The sequence below is a fragment of the Vicia villosa genome, linkage group LG2, assembly GCF_029867415.1.
Source record: "Vicia villosa cultivar HV-30 ecotype Madison, WI linkage group LG2, Vvil1.0, whole genome shotgun sequence".
NCBI classification, from domain to species: domain Eukaryota; kingdom Viridiplantae; phylum Streptophyta; class Magnoliopsida; order Fabales; family Fabaceae; genus Vicia; species Vicia villosa.
The window spans coordinates 221,080,576-221,104,849 of NC_081181.1; the positions used below are offsets into that span (position 1 = coordinate 221,080,576).

Consider the following 24,274-nt stretch of genomic DNA (forward strand, 5'->3'; position numbering starts at 1 on the left):
ATTAATGAAATTTATATAATTAAAATAGTGTTTGCACAATTAAATATTAGAAAAATTATTTGTTATTAATGTCATGTCAGAAATATATGTTATCAATAAATAAGAGAAATAAATAATTAATATGTATTATAAATAATTAATTAATAAATGAGAATAATATTCATACACCGTAAGTGTAAACTTATTTTATACATTCAACCAATAAAAAATCAACAAAACGCCATGTCATTAAAAGTTTTTAAAATTAAAAGTGGAGTGTAATTGAATGCATGGTTGTGATTGGTTGACAGTGTAAAACTATTTTACACTGTCAGTACATGACTTCTTTTCTCTTAATAAATATATATATATATATATATATATATATATATATATATATATATATATATATATATATATATATATATATATATATATATATATATATATATATATATATATAATTTTTTAACTTTAACTTTACAATAACTTATAAAATTAAAAAAAAGTTAAGCCAAAGGAGTTCGCTCCTATGTTAAAGTAATTTTTAAAATTTAAAAAAAGTTAACCAAAAAGAGCTGGGAAATTTTGTAAAACCTTTCGTTCCAATTTGAGCTTCAAAACAAGACTGAAATTTGAAGATCTGCACCTGCACGTCAATCCCTTTCTTTGCATGCGTATGAATATTGAAGATATTCGGAAGCTTTTTCAGATCAAGATGGATAAATTGGGAACATTATTGGTTTTCAGTTTCATAACGTTCTCTCTATTACTCATTTTCAGTGTTAAACACCAAATCTCAATCTTCGATTTTGTTGCCGGATTTCCCAACCGCAATGTTACTTCTTCTTCAACCGTCTTGAAACAAGGAGCTTCAAATATTACGGTACGTGAAATCAATTATTGTTTATCAAATGTCTTGAATTCATCACTAATTTTGTATTCTTTGATAAGGTGTTGGGAGATAAAGATTATCACAAGACACAAACGATCTTAGATATTGGTAAAGCTTAAACAAACTCACTTCAAATTTATTCAATTATCTTAGTTGGTGTTTTTATTAATTTCAAAATTCATTCTCTTGAAGACCAAAAGAAGGATACATCTCTATCTTCTATTAGCATTGCTAATGACCAATTACTTGATGGACTTCTAGTTTCTGCATTCGAAGAAGCATCGTGCTTAAGTAGGTATCAATCTCATTTATACCGCAAACCTTCCCCTTATAAACCTTCCGCATATCTCATATCCAAGCTACGAAGCTATGAAAATCTTCATACAACTTGTGGACCTCGTACAGAATCATACAATAAAGTCATGACAAAGGGCCCAAAACTTGGCACAAATTGCAAATATCTTATTTGGACAGCTTCCAATGGATTGGGGAACAGGATGATAACCTTGGCTGCGGCGTTTCTCTATGCAATACTCACGGACCGGGTTTTACTTGTCGAATTTGGGGATGACATGTTTGGTCTCTTTTGTGAGCCATTTCCTAATTCCTCGTGGTTATTACCAAGGAGTTTTCCTTATTGGAATGATCAGAAAGATATTGAAACTTATGAAAACATGCTAATGAATAGCAAGAAAAACAGATCAAATGGGCTTTTGCCGCAATTTCTCTTTCTTAATCTACAGCACACCCGTGATGGTCATAACAATTTCTTTCATTGCGATCAAAGTCAAGGTCTTCTCCAAAATGTTTCCGTTCTAATTTTATCGTCGGATCAATATTTTGTCCCTTCGCTTTTTATGATTCCATCATTTACGCAAGAACTAAACAAAATGTTCCCTAGGAAAGACACCGTTTTTCACCATTTGGGGCGTTACCTTTTCCACCCGTCCAATGAGGCGTGGGATCTAATTAGCAGGTTCTATGGGGAACACTTATCCAAGGAAAATGAGAAAATTGGTTTGCAGATTAGAGTATTCAAAACTCACCGAGCACCACATGAAACCATTATCAAAGAAATTCTAGCTTGCACCCTTCAGCATAAGCTGCTTCCAGAATTCGGCGTGCAGAAGACAGTAGCGGCACCTCTTTTAAAAAAGCAAACATCAAAAGCTGTTCTAGTGGCATCTCTATATTCCGAATATGGCGAGAAGCTGAGGACTATGTATAAGGCAAATACAACTGTGACCGGGGAGGTAATAAATGTTTATCAGCCAAGTCATGAAGGGCGTCAAAAATCAAATAATGACACGCACAATATTCAAGCGTGGACGGAAATATATCTGCTGAGTTTGTGTGATGCACTGGTCACTAGCCCCAAGTCTACTTTTGGGTATGTTGCTCATAGTCTTGGAGGTTTAAAGCCATGGATTCGTCAGAGGGCAAAGGGGGAAACCATCCCAAATCCACCTTGTCGACGAGCCAAGTCCATGGAGCCTTGTTTCCATTATCCTCCAAAGTATAATTGTAGGGCCAACAGCACAGTTGATTTTACTTCCCTTTTTCATCACATGAAGCATTGTGAAGATGTATCTAAAGGATTGAGGTTGGTGAATGCTGATCATTAGGTAACAAACTATCATCTCACTACATAACTTCAAAATTCTATGTCAACCATTTGTGTAACATCAGTTCTTATCTTAGTTACTGCATTTTGTGCTACTAGTTTTTGCCAATAGATAGCACTGTGATTATAATTCTATGCTCTTAAAATGATATGGAGTAGTTAGTTCTGGTGCAAGTTGGGATAAAAACATTATATTCTTAACTTGTCCGTTTGCTTAGTGTTTAAATGGTTTTAAGTCAGAGTGTGCAAAAAAATTGGTTATCCATAACAAAATCAATAACCAAACCAGCCCATATTTTAAAAACCCAATCCACTTGGTAAACCTGTTTACTGCATGGATAAGGATTTGTGAATATTATAGTGACTATTTGTTTGAGGGCAGAACATGCATTTTGGTCATGTGAAAGACAAATTTTGGTCTAGTGCAATAAACTAACAATTAAACTAAAGTAAATTTACAATGTTAGAAATTTTAACCAGGCACCACCAATTAAACCTAGCACCCCCAATTTTTTATATTGGCCAAAATGCCACTCTCATTATTTTCCCTCTCTTATTTTGACTTTGGATAAAAAAATTCACCCTCAAAATAGCAGTGACTTTATAGAAACATGGTTTGAATTTTTCTATTTTTTTTAAACATCCGTTAAACCAGAAGTTACCTGGATCATATTAAAAATATACCTAACTTACCAAGATTCAGAAATTTTTAGGCCTCTAAAAAAATTCAACAGTAGCCTTAGGAGCGTATGAGGTTGGTTAGATCTTCTAATTTTACCTTATTATTCATTAAAAATGTTGGAAAGTGCCAATTATTTTTGGAAGTTTTAAAATGTGTCGTTTCATTTCATACTTGAAATTTAGTTCAAATTTGAAATTTCTGCTAGTTCAATTAGTCAAAAATTTTAATGACTAGGATTATACCTATAGTTTTGTGTGGTCCAAAATAAATCTAAAGTTGTATAAATAGGGTCATAAGTTGTTGAGAAAAATATCTCAAAAGGCATTTTCCTTAATTTTTCGATTAAGGAAAAAATGTAATTCAACGGAGACAAACCTCCTATTGAGTTTAAGTTTCCGAATGGAACCACATCTCTCGCCAACTTGACAGACAAGTTGAATGAATTGTTTTCCGACACTGTTAACAGAAAAGTGGAAAAGATTGAGTTTTGTGAAGATTGGATTGATACAAATGGAATGGTGAAATACAACATTATTGAGTTGAAGACCGGTGAAGATTTGACGGGCATGTGGAGATCATTTTGCTGTAGGCTAACTAAGAGATCGATCGAGTTATTTGTTGCAAAGTTTTAAGTTATGTTCATCATTGAAACATGTAATAGACAAAATATTACTCCCTCCATCCCAAAATAAGTCATATTTAAAAAAAATTGTCCAAAAAATACTTGTCACTTTAGATTACCAATACAAATTTATATTTAATCTTCCAATTGTACCATCTAATAAATATTCTTAATTGATCATTTTCTCAATTAACATTAATGCTAATTTGAATACACCAATAGTTAATCACGATAATTTAGTAAAATCATTATACTCTCTTTCATTTATTTATATCTCTTAATCTGTGTGAAATGTTCAATTGCGATAAGTAATATGGGACATGGGGAGTATGTAATAAAAAACACTGTACTAAGTAGTCTGAGTCACAAATTATAGGCCCCCACGGGCTATGTGTGTTGGTGAGATAATCCAGTAAAAATATTGTAACACCCATTCATTTTATTTAATTATTTAATTGGTTGAGTGTGAATTATTTGATAAAATTATGAATTATTAGTATTTATGCTATTATATTATGTAGTTGAATAATCTATAAGGATACATTACAAACTTTTGGACTAGCCTTATTTTGTTCCATATTTACCCTTAATTTGTCTTATTTTGTTCCATAATTGCTCTCAATTTCAATTAATAAAAAATTATTTTTTTATGAAAACAGTTCTATAATAACTATATATATATATATATATATATATATATATATATATATATATATATATATATATATATAGGATACAAATTTTTGGACTAGCCTTATTTTGTTCCATAGTTACCCTTAATTTGTCTTATTTTGTTTCATAATTGCCCTCAATTTCGATTATTGAAAAATTAAATTTTTATGAGAACAGTAACTATCAATAAATTGTGGAAAAGAAGTTGAGCGGTTATTATATTGGGCAGTTTATTAATAGGTGTGAATGATAACAGATTGGACACGAAAATTTTATCATAGATGGCTTCCATCATCCAATGCAATGATACTTTATTCTTTTTCTTGTTTTTCTTTATTGTCTCATATTTAAGAATTTGTTGTGACTTTGTCTTTGATCCTTAATATATTAAAACAGAATACACATTTAAGCGTTAAATTTTAAGTAAAATCCCGCCTAAATAATTTTTAAGCATATTATTTTCTTCTCTCTTTTCAACAAATTTTATTATATTAATATTAATTAATATTTAATACTAATTACTCCACCACTAATTTCTATGTACTTCAACTATTTAATCAACAAAATTTTTTTATAACAATTATAGCATGCAATAGGTTTTTAGAATTTGTCCCGTGCGATGCACGGGATGAAATTACTAGTTATTCTTTAAGTTTTGAAATTATACGGATTAATAACTGCAAAACACAATCACAAATTAGTGGAAAATGTTAAATCACTTTCATTTTGTGGCAATCTGGAAGGAAAAAAACTTCATTTTTTCTTTACCCAACTTCCTATGGGGTCACCCCCAAAGAAAACCTCATTTTACCCTGTTTTGGAAATGCATTTTTGAAATTTTTTTTTTTCTAAATTTTTCCAGACTTCGGAAGTTCATTTCCGAAAAAATCCAAAAAATTGGGATTTTGATTAATTCGGAGATGCATCTCCGAAAATACAAAAAAAAAATCTAAAAATCTCAAAATTAATTTTAGGATATTAATTAATTCATATATCATAAATTTGATATAATTTATGAATAATAAATAATAATAATTATATATTTTGATATAATTCAAATTTTAAAATTTAAAATAACTTTAATTAAAATAGTTAAAATAATTTCATTTATAAAATGAGTTATAATTTTTTATTTATATATTTATAATAATTATTTTGTAGTTACAAAAAAATTAAAAAAAATGAGTGTTTTAATTTATATATTTATATAATAATTATAATAATTATTATATATTTATAAAAATTATTATATATTTATATATATATATATATAATAATTATTATATATTGATATTAAATATATCTATATATTTATATAATAATTATAAAAATTATAAAAATGAGTATTTTAATTTATAATAATTATTATATATTTATATATTATATATTTATATATTTCACTTACAAAATTAATAATTATTATTATATATTTTTATATTTCTATTCTGATTCATAATTAAAAATGAGTTGTAATTTTTTATTTAGTTTAAAAAAAATTAAAAAAATATTTTGTTTTAATTATATTTAATGAATAAATTTTATATTTAATTCTATATAATTCAAAATTTACTTATGAAATTAATTTTTTTTTTTATTTATATAAGTTAGTAAAATAATTTTTCACTTTAAAATTGTTTAGGAAATTTTGATTCACCTTGATTTTATTGATTCACCTTCATTTGATTGTTTCACTTTGATTTTATACCTATTAATTGTATTGATTTTCACCTTGATTTTAATTTTTTAATAATTATTGAATTCTTTCGGAAGTGTATATCCGAAACATTCCAAGACAAATTTGATCTTGGAATATTTCGGATATGCATATCTGAAGACACCCCCTCCCAAAAAAAGGTGTTTTTGGAAATGCATCTCCGAAAACCCAAAAAGGGGGTGTTTTCGGAAATGCATCTTCGAAAACACTTTTTTTGTGTTTTCGGAAGTGCATTTCCGAAATAAGACAAATTTTGAAAGAAAAAAAAGTGTTTCGAAAATGCATGTCCAAATTGGGGATATTTTGAGTTTTTTACCAGAGGTGGCCAAGAAAAGAGGGAGGTAGCAAAAAAAATTTTCCAAAAACTTTCATACAATGTTAATTTACTATAGATGTTTTATGGAAGGTAAGTAAAAAAAACATTCTTCTTCATCTCTTTTGTTCACCAATTCCAAATTCTATTTATTAAGGGCTAATAGATGATTACTTATGGCAAGTGTATATTTGTTTACTTCATTTTTTTTTCTATTTTTTTTATTTGTCATGATTTTGTTAGCATAACATCGGGGGAGGGTCGAGTTCGAGAGCATTGTTAATTTCCGAGACATTCCTTTGAGCAACACACCTTTGTGGGAGAGACACCACATCTCCACCTAAAACCTTAAGGTGATAGGTGAGTGGGTTCTCCCACTTATATATGCTCAAGTCACCACACACATTTTCAATGTGGGACTATTATCCACACTCACACTTGATTCTCAACACTCCCCCTCAAGTGTGAGTTTTACACAATGCTCCCCCTCATGTGGAAGCTTCTCTTCCACATACACTTGTATCTGTTGACTTCAACTACATGTATTCGTTGACTTTCAACTACAAGTTTTAGTCGGTCCTTTTTTTTTTCAAACCAAAGGCTTTGATACCATTGTTAGCGCAACATCGGGGGAGGATCGAGTTCGGGAGCATTGTTAATTTTTGGAACATTCCTTTGAGCAACACACCTTTGTGGGAGACACACCACATCCTAATAGACAATGAATCCTCTCTCAACGTCATGCCTAAATCAACATTGTCAAGATTATCCTTCAAAGATTACCCGCTAAGGGACAGTCACGTCATCGTCAAAGCATTTGATGGATCAAGAAAGTCAGTTTTTGGAGAAGTGGATCTTCCCATAACTATTGGACCTCAGACGTTCAAGATCACTTTCCAAGTTATGGATATCCCAGCATAATACAGTTGTTTGCTTGGTCGCCCATGGATTCATGAGGCTGGGGCAATTACTTCAACACTTCATCAGAAACTGAAGTTCATAAGAAATGACAAATTGGTAACTATATGTGGAGAACGAGTTTTGATCGTCAGTAACCTGTCATTATTCTCCGACATAGAACCAAAAGAAGTCACTGGAACTAAATTCCAAGCACTTTCCTTGGACAAGGAAAAAGGAAAGGAGAAAGCAGTGTCTATCTCTTCATACAAAGATGCAATCCAAGTTGTAAAGGATGACACTACTAGTGGTTGGGGGCACATTGATATTCCTACCAGCAACAAGAACAGAACAAGAGTTGGATTCTTTCCAACATCATCAAAAGCTATTTCAGGAATTGAGGTAATTCTTCCAATTCAAGAAACTTTCCGCAGTGGAGGTTTTTTTTAAACTGTTCAACAAACAGTCAATACCATCGGTATGGAAAACACCGATGAAGAGGAATGGCTATCCTATCTTAACAAGGTAGGATACATATCCCTATCAGAATCTGATTCACCTTGTTGTTATCCAATTAAGGGATCTGAAAGTAATACTCAACCAAGCAGTGATGAAGTTACTAACAGCTTTACCACCAGAAGCCATGGTTCATCAGAAGAAGTTCCTCCTATCCCCGAAGAAACTTGGGACACATTAGGAGAACCAAGCAGAAAATTCGACTACATGGTGAAATACTCCGCTCCTGAAATTTCAAAAATCTCTCTTGAAGACATTGTTCCAAGTGGATGGAACATTGACTATGAGTACCTCTCTCAGCCAAAAGAGATATATAACCCTTGTTATTCATCGTCAGCGTTTGGTGAAGTCATCATTGAGGATTATATCCCCAAATCACCTTCCGAGGCTACGGATTTAGAGTTCACATACCTAGTCAATGCCATCTTGGGAGAAGAGCAATACCAAAATACAAAAGAGGATGATCTCGAAAGTGTCTCCGACAACGAGTCTCTCCATTCAGAAGATTGGAAGTTTCCTCAAAAGAAAAACTGACATACTCCACTCAGGAATGGGTATGCTCACACCGCTCAGTCTGCTGAAGTAGAAGAAGATCGTCTGAGTGTTGCAAAGACAGTGGTTGGTAAATCAATACCTACCACAGGCCAGCTTAAGCCTAAGGTTCCAGATTACTTAGTGCACAATGGGGTTCGCCACTATTGGACAGCTGTTGAAGTTTCAACTGTTGTTCGCACTCCTAAGTAGGAACTTTCACCGTTATTTTGTCCTCTCACCATAGCCCAGGGTGAAGAGTTGTTTCATAGGGCTTTGCATTTTACTATTTCTTAGGAAAATGTCCCTCTTTGCTTCGCCTAAAGCAATAGAGTTTTGTTTTATAGGGTCTTTGTTTCAAGAAATGACTGACAATAAATAAAAATATCATTTTGTTCCTTCGTTAGTTTTTCCCTTTTCTTTTTTCGGAAATGGGTAATCCTAAAAAACACCCTTAAAAAACATCAAAAAAAATCCCATTAACTGCATACACCGAGTCTTCCCTCGTTGTCTAAATAAAACTTATCACACATATGCAGATTAATCATAAAATACCCTGTTGAAACGTGCGATCGTATGACTTCTCCAAGCTTTGGGTTTCCTATATTCGAGGCAGAGGAAGAAGAAGACGAAGAAATATCAAAGGAAATTTCACGGTTACTTCAACAAAAGGAAGAGGCCATTCATCCATACAATGAGCCTCTAGAGATCATTAACCTTGGTTCCGATGGAAACAGAAAAGAGGTTAAGATTGGAGCTTCGCTCAATTCAGAGATCAAAGAGAGTTTGATAGAGCTGCTCAGAGAATTCTCAGATGTGTTTGCTTGGTCTTATCAGGATATGCCAGGGTTGGATACCAGTATAGTGGAGCATCACTTACCATTAAAAGCAGAGTACCCTCCGGTCAAGCAAAAATTGAGAAGAACTCATTCAGAGATGGCTATGAAAATCAAAGAGGAAGTTCAAAAGCAAAACAACGTTGGTTTCCTCGTCACTTTAGAATACCCCCAGTGGTTATCTAACATTGTTCCCGTTCCTAAGAAAGACGGAAAAGTCTGCATGTGCGTCGACTACAGAGATTTGAACAAAGCTAACCCTAAGGATGATTTTCCGTTACCACATATTGACATGTTGGTTGACAGTACAGCAAAATCCAAAGTTTTCTCATTCATGGACGGATTTTCAGGATACAACCAAATCAAAATGGCACCTGAAGACATGGAGAAAACAACTTTCATCACCCCCTGGGGCACGTTCTGCTACCGCGTTATGCCTTTTGGACTAAAGAACGCATGGGCAACTTATCAAAGAGCCATGACTACACTTTTGCACGACATGATTCATAAGGAAGTGGAAGTGTATGTGGACGACATGATTGCCAAGTCAGAGAATGAGGAAAATCACATACAAAATTTGACAAAGTTATTTCAACGCTTACGGAAGTTTCAGCTTCGCCTGAATCCCAACAAGTGTACATTTGGTGTCTACTCAGGAAAACTCCTTGGTTTCATCGTTAGCAAACGAGGAATTGAAGTGGATCCAGACAAAGTCAAGGCAATTCAAGAAATGCCTTCACCCAGAACCGAAAAACAAGTAAGAGGATTTCTTGGACGTCTGAATTACATCTCGAGATTCATATATCTCATGACAGTAACTTGTGCTCTAATTTTCAAACTTCTATGGAAAAATCAAAGTTGCGTCTGGACAGACGATTGTCAGAAAGCGTTCGACAACATTAAGGAATATCTGCTCGAACCATCCATTTTGTCTCCTCCAGTGGAAGGAAGACCTTTGAAAATGTACTTAACCGTCTTAGAAGATTCCATGGGTTGTGTCCTTGGACAGCAAGACGAGACAAAGAAAAAAAATGCCATCTACTACCTGAGCAAGAAATTCACCGACTGTGAATCCCGCTACTCCATGCTCGAGAAAACCTGTTGTGCTTTGGCCTGGGCTGCCAAGCGTCTCCGCCAGTACATGATTCGACATACTACTTGTTTGATTTCTCATATGGGTCCAATCAAGTACATCTTTGAAAAGCCTTTTTTAACTGGGAGAATTTCCCGTTGGCAGATGCTGTTATCAGAATATGACATTGAGTATCACACACAGAAAGTCGTAAAAGGAAGCATTCTAGCTGAGAACCTGGCTCACCATCCACTCAATGATCATGAGTCAACCAGTTTTGACTTTCCAGACAAGGACGTCATGTACCTCAAGATGAAAGATTACGACGAGCCACTACCAGACGAATGACCTGAGATAGGATCCCAGTGGGGCTTGATCTTTGACGGAGATGTCAATGCTTATGGACGAGGAATTGGCGTAATCATTGTTACCCCTCGAGGTACCCATATTCCATTTACCTCCAGATTAACTTTCAAGTGCACGAACAATGAGGTCGAGTATGAAGTTTGCATCATGGGTCTCGAAGAAGTCGTGGATCTAAGAATTAAACACTTGGATGTATACGGAGATTCTGCTTTGGTCATCAATCAAATCAAAGGAGAATGGGAAACACGCCAACCAGGGCTAATCCCTTACAAAAACTACGCGAGAAGATTGTTACCATTCTTCGACAGGGTAGATTTTCATCACATTCCTCGTGAAGAAAATAACTTGGCTGATGCATTAGCCACACTCTCTTTCATGATTAGGATAAATCATTGGAATGACATTCCTCAGATCGGTGCCCGCTCATATGTTCACAGTAGAAGCAATCATCAACGAAAAACTGTGGTATCACGACATCAAAAACTTTCTTCAAAGACAAGAGTACCCTCTTGGGGCATCAAAGAAAGATAGAAAGACTTTGAGAAAGTTAGCTGGCAGATTCTTCCTGAATGAAGATGTTCTGTACAAGAGAAATTTCGAAATGGTTCTGCTCAGATGCGTTGACAAGAAAGAAGCAGAAACACTCATGAGAGAAATACATGAAGGTTCATTTGGTACTCACACCAATGGACACACCATGACAAGGAAAATACTGAGAGCGGGATATTATTGGCTGACAATGGAGTCAGATTGCTACCAGTATGCAAATAGGTGTAACAAATTCCAGATCTACGCTGATAGAATTCATGTGCCACCATCTCTTCTCAATATACTCTCTTCCTCTTGGCCTTTCTCCATGTGGGGAATCAACATGATTGGAATGATCGAGCCGAAAGCGTCCAACGGACATCGCTTCATCTTGGTAGCCATAGACTATTTCACCAAGTGGGTCGAAGCAGCTTCGTATGCAAACGTCACAAGACAAGTTGTCATCAGGTTTATCAAGAATCACATCATATGTCGCTACGGCATTCCTAGCAGGATAATCACTGACAATGGGTCAAATTTGAATAACAAAACGATGAAGGAACTTTGTGAAGAATTCAAGATTTAACATCACAATTCATCTCCTTACATACCAAAGATGAATGGGGCTGTAGAAGTAGCTAACAAAAACATCAAGAAAATCATTCAGAAAATGATCATCACTTACAAAGATTGGCATGAAATTCTCCCGTTTGCTCTTCATGGTTACCGTACATCTGTACGTACTTCGACTGGAGCAACTCCTTTCTCCCTTGTATATGGCATGGAGGCAGTCCTACCTATAGAGGTTGAGATCCCATCAACGAGAGTATTGATGGAAGCAAAATTAACAGAAGCCGAGTGGTGTCAAAGCATATTCGATGAGTTGAACTTAATAGAAGAAAAGCGCATGACAGCTTTATGCCACGGACAACTATATCAACAAAGAATGAAGAAAGCTTTCGACAAAAAGGTTTGACCTCGCACAATCAAAGAAGGCGACCTTGTACTAAAAAAGATTCAATCTTTTCTCACAGATTCGAGAGGCAAATGGACTCCCAATTATGACGGCCCATACGTGGTCAAGAGAGCTTTCTCTGGAGGAGCCTTAATACTCACGACTATGGATGGAGAAGAATTCACCCGTCCTGTGAACGTCGGCGCAATCAAGAAATACTTCGCCTAAATAATAAAAAAGGAAGAACAGCTCGCTAAGTTGAAAACTCGCAAAGAGCGGCTTAGGCAAACAAGAGCGTCTCGATGAATCAAAAACACGAAAGGGCGATTCAAGAAAAAATTAGAGACATAAAAAAATATGTAATCAATCCCGGTAGACTTAAAACCCGAAAGGGGTAGTTTACGCAAAAGTTAGTGATATATGGCAAGTAACTGTGTTTAGAACATACTTGATCATTCGAAGTTCATAGCAGAGTATTCATCATCAGTAGGTCATCTTCTACGAAGCATGAGTACAACGCAATTCAGAGTGAAAGGGAAAGATAACGGTCGCCACGTTTCATCGTAGCCCTTTTCCCGAAAAATTACCAATTTCCAACTTTGTAGATATTTCGTGGGATCAAGCCTTTTTTGGCTGGTCACCTTTCCATAAATAATAATTTGAGCTTTGTGCCCTTTTCTTTGCAATCGAGTCTTATTCAGTTTCTTAAAATGAATTTTAAGTTTAAACAGTCCATTTTCTTGAAACAAATGTTTTCATAAAATAAAATGAATTTACTCGCAAAAATAAAAGGTGAAATTTCTTTCTAAGGTTTATATACAATATGAAGAACGCAAACAGTTGCTCCGAAAAAGGTTGAGACTCCAGGAACAATTTTCTCCATGAGACCGCTTTGCGAACATCTCCCGATGACGGATCTTCACTTCAATTCATATCACTCAAAACAGCGGGAAACTGATAATGAGGTATCCTCGACAGAGTGCAAAGTACAAATCACAAGAAGAAGACATCTTCTGATCAACAAAAATTCAAGTCATATCACAGGATATCACATCCGTGACAATTCTATTTACATTTACTTTACATTTTATAATCATCAAATTCATGCATGCGTTGCACCTCATAACTTCATAATTAGCATAGCCTAGATAGGCTTTAATCATGTTCATGACCGGGTCACTGAGGCATATACTCGAGATTCCCCAGCAAGTCAGCAAGCAGAAATCTCCCTCAAAGAGATAGTTTGTTCACTACTGTTGTTATCCCCAACGGGTCAGTAGACGACAATCTTCTCCGGAAGATAGTTTGTCCACTTTTGGACTTCCTCAGCAGGTCGATAGATGGAAATCTTCTTCGGAGGATAGTTTTTCCACTTTTGAATTTCCCCATCAGAGATAACGAATGGAAGTCTTCTTCATGAAGACAGTTCGTTTAAGAATTCTTTATTCAAAGTCAGCAAATGGCAGTCTCTTTCAATAGAAGACAGTTTGCTCACTCTTTCCTAAGATGGGTCAACGAATGGCAGTCTCTTTCAGCAGAAGACAGTTCGTTCCGCTTAAGGATTTCTCGAAAGGGTCAGCAAATGGCAGTCTCTTTCAACAGAAGATAGTTTGTTACCTTAGAGATAACGAATGTCAGTCTTCTTCAAGAAGACAGTTCGTTTAAGAGTTCTTTATTCAAAGTCAGTAAATGGCAGTCTTTTTCAGTAGAAGACAGTTTGCTCACTTTCTCCTAAGACGGGTCAACGAATGGCAATCTCTTTCAGCATAAGACAGTTCGTTCCGCTTAAGGATTTCACGGAAGGGTTGGCAAATGGCAGTCTCTTTCAACAGAAGACATTTTGTTCCCATTGAGACAACGAATGGCAGTCTTATTCATGAAGATAGTTCGTTTCAGGATTCTTTATTAAAGTTGAGCGAATGTTAGTCTCTTTCAGCAGAAGACAGTTCACTCACTTTTTCAGGCAGAGATAACGAATGGCAGCCTTCTTCATGAAGACAGTTCGTTTCACTTAAAGATTCCTCAGCAAAGTCAGCAAATGGCAGTCCCTTTCAACAAAAAACAGTTTGCTCACTTTCTTTTCCACAACAAGGTCAACAAATGGCAGTATCTTTCAACATAAGACAGTTTGTTCCCCTAGCAATTGGCAAATGGCAGTTTTTCCTCAAGGAAAGACAGTTTGTCTGTTTAATACTCAAGAAATCGACAAATGGCAATTTCTTTGCAAGAAACAGTTTGTCTGTTTCTGAGATGTTTCATCCCCAGGAAGTCGACAAATGGCAGTTTTCCTCCTAGGAAAACAATTTGTTAATTTCCTAGCGGAGTCGGCAAATGGCAGTTTTCCTCCTAGGAAAACAGTTTGTTAATTCCCCCAACATAAGTCGATGAATGGCAGTTTTTGTCCCAAAAACAGTTCGTCTACTTTCAATCAAGTCACATTAAAGAAAAGTATGATAAAGTTTCTTGTCATCCGTCGAATGGCATCTCTCCAATGAGCGCTGGTGAGAAGTTTGATGAGGAAAATAACCTCTGGAGATTTTTCTCTTTATCTGAGATATCATCCAAAATCAACTAAGACCAGTTTCGCGATAGGGCATCCGAGACAAAGGGAATTTGTTTACCTTTTTCTAAGTATCAACCCTTAGTCGAAGAAGATGGATTGCGCATGTTACATTGTCGTCCATTCACAAGAGTTTGCATGAGCACATTTCTACAGGAGTTTGTCTCCTTATTTCCCACAGAATTCGACATCGGGATCGAGTCATGCAAGAATTTTATTATCATCACAACATCTCAAGGACGCCCAAAAATTCGGGCATTCTTTGGTATTTAAGTCTCTTTCACGCAGGAGAGATCGAGATATCAATCTCTTTCCCTCCAGATGAAAGAAACTTAAATAGGGGCATCTGTCATACCCTAATTTTTGACCCCCCCTGAGATGTTATACTTTCAGGCTTTTCCTCAGAATCAAAGTAGTTGCTCAAGAACAATCACTTGTTCATTTGATGTTTAATCAAGGGTGTTCAAGAACAAAGAGCTCAGGCAAAGGATCAGTCAATAAAAGGGATGGTTTCCAACACAAACATAGGATTCAAAAAAACTTCATTCTATTCACTTATGATTGATTAGACACCCATCACCTGAACCCAAGTTTGCTTACTTCACCAGTCTAGGGTTTTGAACCCCATCAAAGACTGAAATCAGGGATCACATTTGGGAAATCCTAGAAAGCTCCAGGGCATCATTCAAAGGCATCAATCATCTTCAAATAGCTCATATGGCAATATCGACAAGACATTACACTTCAATTCAAGATCTACAGTCATCAATTTCATCTGGTCGACAATCAGGGTTTTTGACCTAATTCACCAAGATAGTTGATTTTTTTAATCAGGACATAGATCCAAAACTCAAAACATAGCTCAATATCCTCCAACAATTCAATATGATCCATTCATATCATTCATTTGATGAGGGTAGCTTAATTCACTTGTGTAATACGGTGAACTGACTTTTATTTTTATAAGCAACAATGTTGCGGTGAGCAAGAGTCGCCACCGACTTTTATTTTGTCCAATTTAGGAAAGGTATAAAAGTACAGGAAAGACCTTTTGAGAAAAAGAGTTCGAGGGGTAAGTTATGAAAAGGGAAGGTGTTAGCACCCTTTTCATCCGTAGTTATTTATGGGCTCTTAGTTTGCTTAGCTCGTTTTGTTTTGTTTGAAAAGCTTGAAAAAGCAAGTGTGTGGGTGTGTTTTGAGAAACAGTTTGATTTGAAGATGTCTGGAAAGACAATGTTGAAAAACAGGGTGTGAAAAGTATTTTCATGTGAAAATTCCTTCACCCACCTCCTAACCTTCTTGGCCACCTCTGGTAAATTTACCACAATATCCCTACTTTCGGAAGTTCATTTCCGAAAACGTACTTTTTTTTGAAAAAAAAGGTGTTTTCGAAAATGTATCTCCGAAAAAGTGTTCTTTTAATATAAAATATGATTTCGGAGATGCATCTCCGAAACAAAGTTATTTTTCAGAAAATGTGGTGTTTTCGGAAGTTCATCTTCGAATTCACCCCCTTGAGGAATTCAGAAATGTACTTCCGAAATATTGTCTGGACAGAAGAAAAATGAAAAACAAGAACGATTCGTTTTATTTAATCGGGTGAAGATTACATCGATCACATTACATAAGATTAAAGTTACATATTGTTAAACACGGGTAGGTGGGGATGAGTTAACATTTTGATAACGTCGTCCGCCGATCTTTGAAGTTTCGCGTCCAACTCGATCGGGCCCTTCAAAGAAAATCGGTTGAACGTTGTCCACATAACCGCTAAATCTTCGTCGTTCTTGATCTCAAACGGTGTGAACTCAATGGCTCCCTCGTCGTTAAGCGATGGAGAGCGGTACTCGAGCTTGACAATCTTTCGATTCTCGGGATAGCGCAAAAGCGTGTTGAGCGACGTTATCAACACCGCAAACGGCGTGTCGCGCGAGAAGCGAAATTGGAACGGCATCGGGTAGCCGATGGTGAAGTAGACGAATGCTAGGTGGGGGTAGGTTTGTGTTATTTGTGTTTTGTAGTGTGAAGAAGATGAAGAAGAGTGTGTTGTATTTATAGACTTATTAGAGCAATGATGGCCCAACAAACCTTATCCTGCCTCAGGGGACATTTCGGAAATGAACTTCCGAAAATAGGAGGCAGACAAGCATATTTCGGAAGTTCATTTCCGAATTATGCAGAAACAGACCAAAATTTTTCATTTTGTTGATTGCTTAGTGTGTTGTGTAAATTGAACAAATGAAATTCAAAATAGACACAAATTACACAATGATGACATAAAACATACTTATATTATATATGTATTGAATCGGTCTGATTTTACATGATAAACAACAATACATACAAAAATGATCATTACAAACAAAAACGATCCGAAACAAACTAAAATTCACCGAACCAATCGGTGGATCCTAAGTCCAAAATAGGTACGTTTTTTGACTGCTCTCTATTTTGCTCGCGCTCTTTGCTCATCATTTCTTCAAACTCCGCCATTCTCGAAACGAATGGATCCATCCAAATTTGAATGATGTGCCGTCCATTGACAAGAAGTAGCCGGTATAGGACAACCCGGTTTCAAAAACACTTGAACAAAGTGTCGTGATCGTAGATACCCGATGCATATGATGCGGCCCGACGCGTCCAACGACGGTCGACTATGAAGTGGAAAGAAAGTTTCACTTAGTCCAAACCTCGTCAAATCGACGCACACCATATCATATGCACTTGCTATTAGATGACCCATCTCGGGGAATGACATCCACTTCGAAACCGGAGCGATACCGGTAAGTGATGGAACAAGTGCATCATGAATTTTCGTAAACTTTTCTTGATTTTCATATAGTCGTCCGTAGATGTCCCGATACGAAGTCAACTCCGCAATGAGTTCCCGTCGGACTAAAATGTGATTATTTTCCCCCTTACCGAGCAAACCCGCGACGACCTGATATCGACAATTGTCGTCGCCTCCTGCATCAACGATGTTATCGATATATTTGTGCATAAAAAGTGACATCTCATCAATGTAGAAAATCGGTGATTTTTTGATCAGCGATGTGCGAGGTGGCTTCAAAATACGGGCTCCTTTGTTACCACTACACTTGGACTTCGGTGTCGGTGAATCCGGGAACAATGCATCAACATGTTCAAAGTAGGAAGGATATCGTTTTGTTGACGTGTCATCTTGTGTAATTTTGGACTTTTTCGGTGCACCTTTCGTCTTAACCGGCTGAGATGGCGGTTTCAAATTGGTGGTCTCCGGAAATGTGATTTTTCGCAATTGCTCTTTTATGTGCATTTTGGTGGTGTCATCCGCTTTAGCAAACTTCTCCATTATCACTTCCAACTCGTCAGAGGTGGTGATTTTGGAGTCATTTTCCTTCGGCGGGGAAAAATCATCAAAACGAAGTTTCTTCCAATGGTCGGCTACCTCATCCATGCGTATTGGTAAATTCAACTTATTTTTTGAAATTATACAAGCACACGGAAGGTCGTATGTAGTTCTAATGGTACACCCACATAAAGAACTATTCGGCCCCGTGGTCTCCGACCGCTTCGCTTCATGAAACAAAAAATTCAAACTCGTCCGGGATATGTTGTAAATCAAATGGGAGAATAGAATTTGGCTCTTATACTGGTGTTCCATAACCGTCTTGCTCCGACCGAAAGATGTTTGAATTTCATTGTGTTGATTTTGGAGCATTTGGTTGACGGTGTCCCATCCGCGACACAAATCTCCCTTGCTATCACCCAACCACCTTTTGAAGACCTCATGTGCGGATTCAACACGGTTAGTCGTGGTGCAACCAAGATGTCTAACTCAATTTGTCCAAGCGCACACGACTTTTTCTCTAACTTTGTCAAGAATGGTGGATTCGATGTAATGACAAAATATCCTAATGGAACCACGCAAAGACCTAAAGTGTACCAATTTCTCCGTATACACCTCTTCGGAGTGTGCATCCAAAATTTCCCTCCATGCCGACATTATCCTTTCAACCACAACACCGGCTTTGATAACTTTACCGTTTTCACCCGGCCTATCTTTTGTCCCAACCGCGAGTTTCAACTTACTTCTCACGTTGCAAGTTATGTGATACCGACAAAGTAACGCGGTCGATGTCGGGAAGACGGTATCAACCGCATTCATCAAAGCAATGTCCCGGTCGGTGACAATGACGTTTGGCATAACCTCTTGATCAACTAACAAAGACTTGCAAATTCCCAAGGCCCATAAAAAGTTTTCTTCTTTTTCACACTCCAAAAAAGCAAACCCGACCGAATAAGTCTTGTCCGTCGAGGTCACACAAACTATCTCTAGAAGAGGAAGCCTATATTTGTTTGTCTTGTACGTCGAATCCATGACTAGGACGGTTGGAAATGTGTTGAACAATTGATACTTTCGGGATGAGTCCAAAAAATATCACGCACGGTAACTTTGTCCTCGGAGGTTTTGAAGCTTGAAACATAACTATTATCGCCTAGTAGTTTCAAAAGTTGTTGCATTTCCGACCGATGGCCCATATTCAAAACCTTGAGATTGTGTCGTTCATTGTAAACTTGTTTGATATTTGAAACGCTATCCGGTTTCTTACGCTTCAAATCGGCAAGTATGTTGCAAGGCGCCACTTTGACTATCGCTAAGTCCGATATCACATTCCTCTCTTCGCGGGACAAACGACACGCCATCGGATGTCCGTGTAACTTGACATCCAAGGCATGATTATGAATTCCACAAATTACGGTTAACCGCCACAAATCATCAACCCTCTGAGTAGCACGCAACATAAAAGGACACCCGCACTTTCTCGATCCTGTGTCGTCGTGTTTTAGCACCCGGTTTGATTGTACATAACTCCCCCTCGTTCGCAATTCAAAACAATGAAAGCTTTCCGCCTACTATTTCCGTTGTCCGACCTTAAAATAATAATTCCAAATCCAAGTTTACTAGCTTCGTTCCGAACCCACTCAATCAATTGTTCGCGACTACCGAAGCTCCGATCATTTGTAAATTCTTGCCGAACATCAACCACATTGATCATAGGATTAACGTCGATAATCAGATCGTTATTAACGTTGACAATTGCCGGAACTACTGCGTCATCGTCTTGCACATTGTTGTCCAGATGCACCATACCTAACAAATGAAAGAATTAGCAAAAGTTGGCCAAAACAGTTTTTTTTTAACTGCCAAGGCATATTTCAGAAGTTCATTTCCAAAATTTGTTAGGTAATATATTTCGGAAATGAACTTCCGAACCATATCAGTTTCAGCATAAATTTGTTGAATCAATGTAGTAAAATAGGGGATGAAATAAGAGATGTTTACCTGAAATTGTAGCTTTCTATGCTCCCTTTAACGTGATCAACGGTTTGAAACTTGATTTTAGGACGAAAAATGGATTGAGATTGATTGGATTTTTGAGAGGGTTTGGGGAAGTTTTGGAGAAAAATGATGAAATAGTGAAAGAGGGAAATTTGTATATGCAGCAACATTTTCGGAAATAAACTTTCGAAAATATGCACGGTTTTTAAATTTTTTTGACTTCGGAAATGTATATCCGAAAACACCAATTTTTTGGTGTTTTCGGAGATGCATTTCCGAAGTAAAAAATAAATAAAAAAAATAGCTTCGGAGATGCATCTCCGAAGCAGGGCCAGTTTTGGGTTTTCGCTGGGGGTGACCCACATAGGGAGGTGGGTAAAGAAAAATTCTTTTATGTTGAGCAAGCAAACTGAAGGCTACTTACCCTATGTTTGGTCTTTCCTATACTTTCGACTTTCATTTAAGGAATAAGACTAACCATACCATTTGTGGGTAGGTAGTCTTATCTATTGGACGTGTTCGGGAAAATCGAAGGGTCATCGGAGGTTGTTGAAGGCAACGGATAGAGGTACCTTCAGCAAATTCGAAGGACAATCATCGTTTCTTTAGACAACCATTCGAGGGACTAGATCATATATTCGTAGGCAACATCGAGGGTCATCGAGGGACTATGATCTTTGGATGATTTTTTTAATCGTCGGGGCTTTTGCTGATGGGTACCTCTATTATTCGAGGGACACGACCATTTTTATTCGAAAGGAAACCAAGGGGGCGTACCCTAGAGGTGAGTGAGTGCACAGTGTGTTAGATTCAGTTATTTTTATCTCGGATTTACAGTTATTCTATGAGAGATGAAAAAAAATCTAATCAATTAATAAAATATTTTTGGATTTTGGGTTTTAAAACAAATATTAAAAGGAAGTTATATCACACTAAACAATTAAAAAAAAAGCTAGAAACAGTAAATATAAAGAAGTAAGTAACCAAATATTGAATTTGCTGGCCCATTGGAAGTTGGCCCACGAAGTTAATTCTGAAATGAACTCAGTCCCTTGAGGAGGTTCTAACGCTGGCTGACGGGTGTAGAAAAGAAATCGTTAGGCCCAAATCACAAATATATTTAGCCAAAAGGGAAGGTATCACTGATGGCCTAGGGTGTGTATTAAGTAAAACAAAACGGGCCCCTGAACCAAAATAACATCAAAACCCTAAAAACCAAATCTAAAGGGGTCCGCCCCATATCATCTCCATGCTTTCACAGTATGTATCTTCTAAAATTTTCCAGAACTACAATCTCTGCTCTCCCTCTTCATACTCTTTTATCACGAATGAAACCAACAACAACAAGATCTGCAAGAACAAGCAATGATAACAGAAATTCCAATCAAGACATAAAAGTATGCAAATAAGGAAAACAACCATGGAAATACTTACAAGCATTTGGAGATTAAGAATAAATAGGTAAATCGAGTATTAGAGGGTACCAATTCGAAATTCTTCCCTATTCAGAATCCGACAAATTTGAGGATGCTCGGTTCGAGTATATACATCCGTAGATTCCGACACGGCTTCATCGGAGCTTGTAGTTGGAGCTTCGATTGTTGCTACTTCAGTGTTGTTGTAGTGATTTGACGATGATACAGTCCGATTTGTGAATCTTCTCTTCGTGTTACAATCTGTTCTTCTGGTTTGCTTTGATACCGATGAAGAGGATATTGCAATCGTGGATCTGCTAAATGATTTTTCGAAGGCTGTTGTGAATTTCGAATCGCGTCGGTGGCATTATGCTGAACATTTGTGATGCAGGTGCATTGAAGGTGGTTGCCGTTGAGTGGAAGTCCATTCGTCCGGCTGAAGATTGACAGTAACGGTACAAATCCGGTTTTAGTGCGTTTGGCGTGAGATAATGGAGGTTGAGTGCTGATTGGTTCGATTTGATGAAGATGGTCGCGTCGAAAGTGTTGTTGCTGTCAGCCTTGTTCGTCTGAAAGTGTTACGATGTAGCTTCAAAGGCGGCCTTGTTCTCTGTTCTTGCAAAGACTTTTAGGGTCTGTTTGGTTGGAGGTAGATGGAGGGGAGGGGAGAGGATATTTAGAATTATAATTGTTTGGTTCATTTTTATAAGGGGAGGGGAGGGGAGAGGAGCAAAATCCCTCCTACACTCACTTTTTGCTCCCCATCAATTTGGGGGGATTTGGAGGGGAGGGGAGGGGAGTTTTATTATTTAAAATTTTATTATATTCTCTAATATATCCTCAATTATTTTTTTAATTCCAAAAATATCCTTGTTGAATTATTAAAAACTAGGTTTGTTTTCTTTATTTTGTTTCACGTTCCATTTTTCTATTCTGCAGCTACTACCAGTGGATTGTTCTCCAGTGAGTTTTTTTCTTTTTAATTAATCATTCTTATAGATTATTCTTCAATCTTCTGCACTTAATTTTTTAAGAGGTTAATATGGAATAGAGATGATAAAAATTTAAATCAATTTCATGAATAATATTCTCGTCGTCCACTGTCGCACAACTTGTTTTCATCATAATATTGCCGCAAATCCAAGATTGAAATCAAATCCAAGAAAGTAGTGTTTTAAACCATTTATAGTGTTACAAATCCACTGTTGCAACTTATTTATATTGAATTATATTTACATGGAATCAAAGTAGTGTTTCTTACTTTTGAGATTTCAATCATGGTTTAAAATTTCATTAAATAGTGTTTCTTACTTGGATTATATTTACATGGAATCCAAGAAAGTAGTACTGTTTTAAACCATTTATAGTGTTTAAAGAATCACTGTCGCAGCTTTTTTTATTTGTCTTTAATATATAAGTAGTGTTTCTTATATTGACTGAAAGCAGCTTATTTTCATCATAATATTTATATAGAATTATTTTATCTATTTTTAATTATATAAATTGTTTTATTGAGTTAGATGAATGATCAAGATCAAAGAATTGTTATTAACAAATGGTTTGATTTACGTCGAAGAGCTATAGTTCAACTAATATGTGCGGTTGTTTACTGTTATGTTCGAATGTCTCGTAAGAGAAAATTGTGTTATAGTATGAGCTCTGGGAGAGAAAGGGTTCGTGAAGAAATAATGTACCGAATTAGTAATAGTGAAACAAGTAGAAATATATTAAGAATGGGTCCTCAAACTTTTATGACCTTATGTGGTATGTTAGAAAGAGAAGGGGGTTACAAGCTACTCGGTGGTCAAGTGTGGAAGAGCAAGTTGCAAAATCAATTTACATATTAACACATAATGCTAAAAATTGTGAAGTCAACTTTTGGTTTCGTCGTTTCGGCGAGACTATTAGTCGTCATCTTCATCAAGTTTTGAGAGCTATTCTTGAATAAGAAGAAAAATTTCTTATCCAACCTGATGGCTCAACGGTCCCTCATGAAATTTCTAGTAGTTATAAATTCTACCCATATTTTAAGGTAAATTTTTTTATTACTAAATTATATTCCCTACACAAAAAATACTAAAATTTATAGTATTCATAGATTTTATTGATAAAAAATATTATATTGTGTTAGGATTATGTTGGTGCAATAGATGGAACACATATACGTGTCAAAGTATCCGCAAAAGATGCTCCCAGATATCGCGGTAGGAAAGACTACCCGACACAAAATGTTTTAGCAGCATGTACTTTTGATTTAAAGTTTACTTATGTGCTTGCGGGATGGGAAGGGTCTGCCTCTGACTCGAGAATAATAAAGAATGCACTAACACGCGAAGATAAACTTAAAATTCCTCAAGGTAATACAAGAATAACCTAGACTTATAGTTATTTATATTATATATTTTAAACCATCACATTTATTATTTTTCTTTACTATAGGAAAATATTATCTTTTTGATGTTGGGTTCATGTTGACAAGTGGATTAATTACACCTTATAGAGGAGTTCGGTATCACCTGAAAGAATATTCAGCTAGAAATCCACCCCAAAATTCTAAAGAGTTGTTTAATCTTCGACATTCGTCTTTACGCAACGCAATTGAAAGAGCCTTTGGTGTATTGAAAAAAATATTTGAGATTTTATCTAATTCAACAGAGCCAAATTATGGAGTCAAAGCTCAAAAATTAATCATTTTTGCATGTTGCATTCTTCACAATTATCTAATGAGTGTAGACCCGGATGAAGATCTTATAGCGGAAGTAGATGCTGAACTT

The 24,274-nt window shown here is 36.2% G+C and overlaps 1 protein-coding gene across 1 annotated transcript; it reads left to right on the plus strand.

The window, feature by feature from the left end:
* The first annotated feature begins 577 nt into the window (after nt 1–577).
* On the plus strand, nt 578–2,662 carry LOC131648301 (galactoside 2-alpha-L-fucosyltransferase-like). The gene is made up of 3 exons (XM_058918077.1): nt 578–865; nt 934–982; nt 1,067–2,662. Exons 1-3 carry the CDS (start codon nt 653–655, stop codon nt 2,497–2,499), a joined length of 1,695 nt encoding a protein of 564 aa, XP_058774060.1. The 5' UTR covers nt 578–652; the 3' UTR covers nt 2,500–2,662.
* The last annotated feature ends 21,612 nt before the right edge of the window (nt 2,663–24,274 follow it).

Coding starts and splice junctions, on each gene's coding strand:
- LOC131648301 (XM_058918077.1), top strand. CDS start 653: ATGCGTATGAATATTGAAGATATTCGGAAGCTTTTTCAGATCAAGATG. Junction 866..933: donor AAGGAGCTTCAAATATTACG/GTACGTGAAATC, acceptor TTCTTTGATAAG/GTGTTGGGAGATAAAGATTA. Junction 983..1,066: donor ACAAACGATCTTAGATATTG/GTAAAGCTTAAA, acceptor ATTCTCTTGAAG/ACCAAAAGAAGGATACATCT.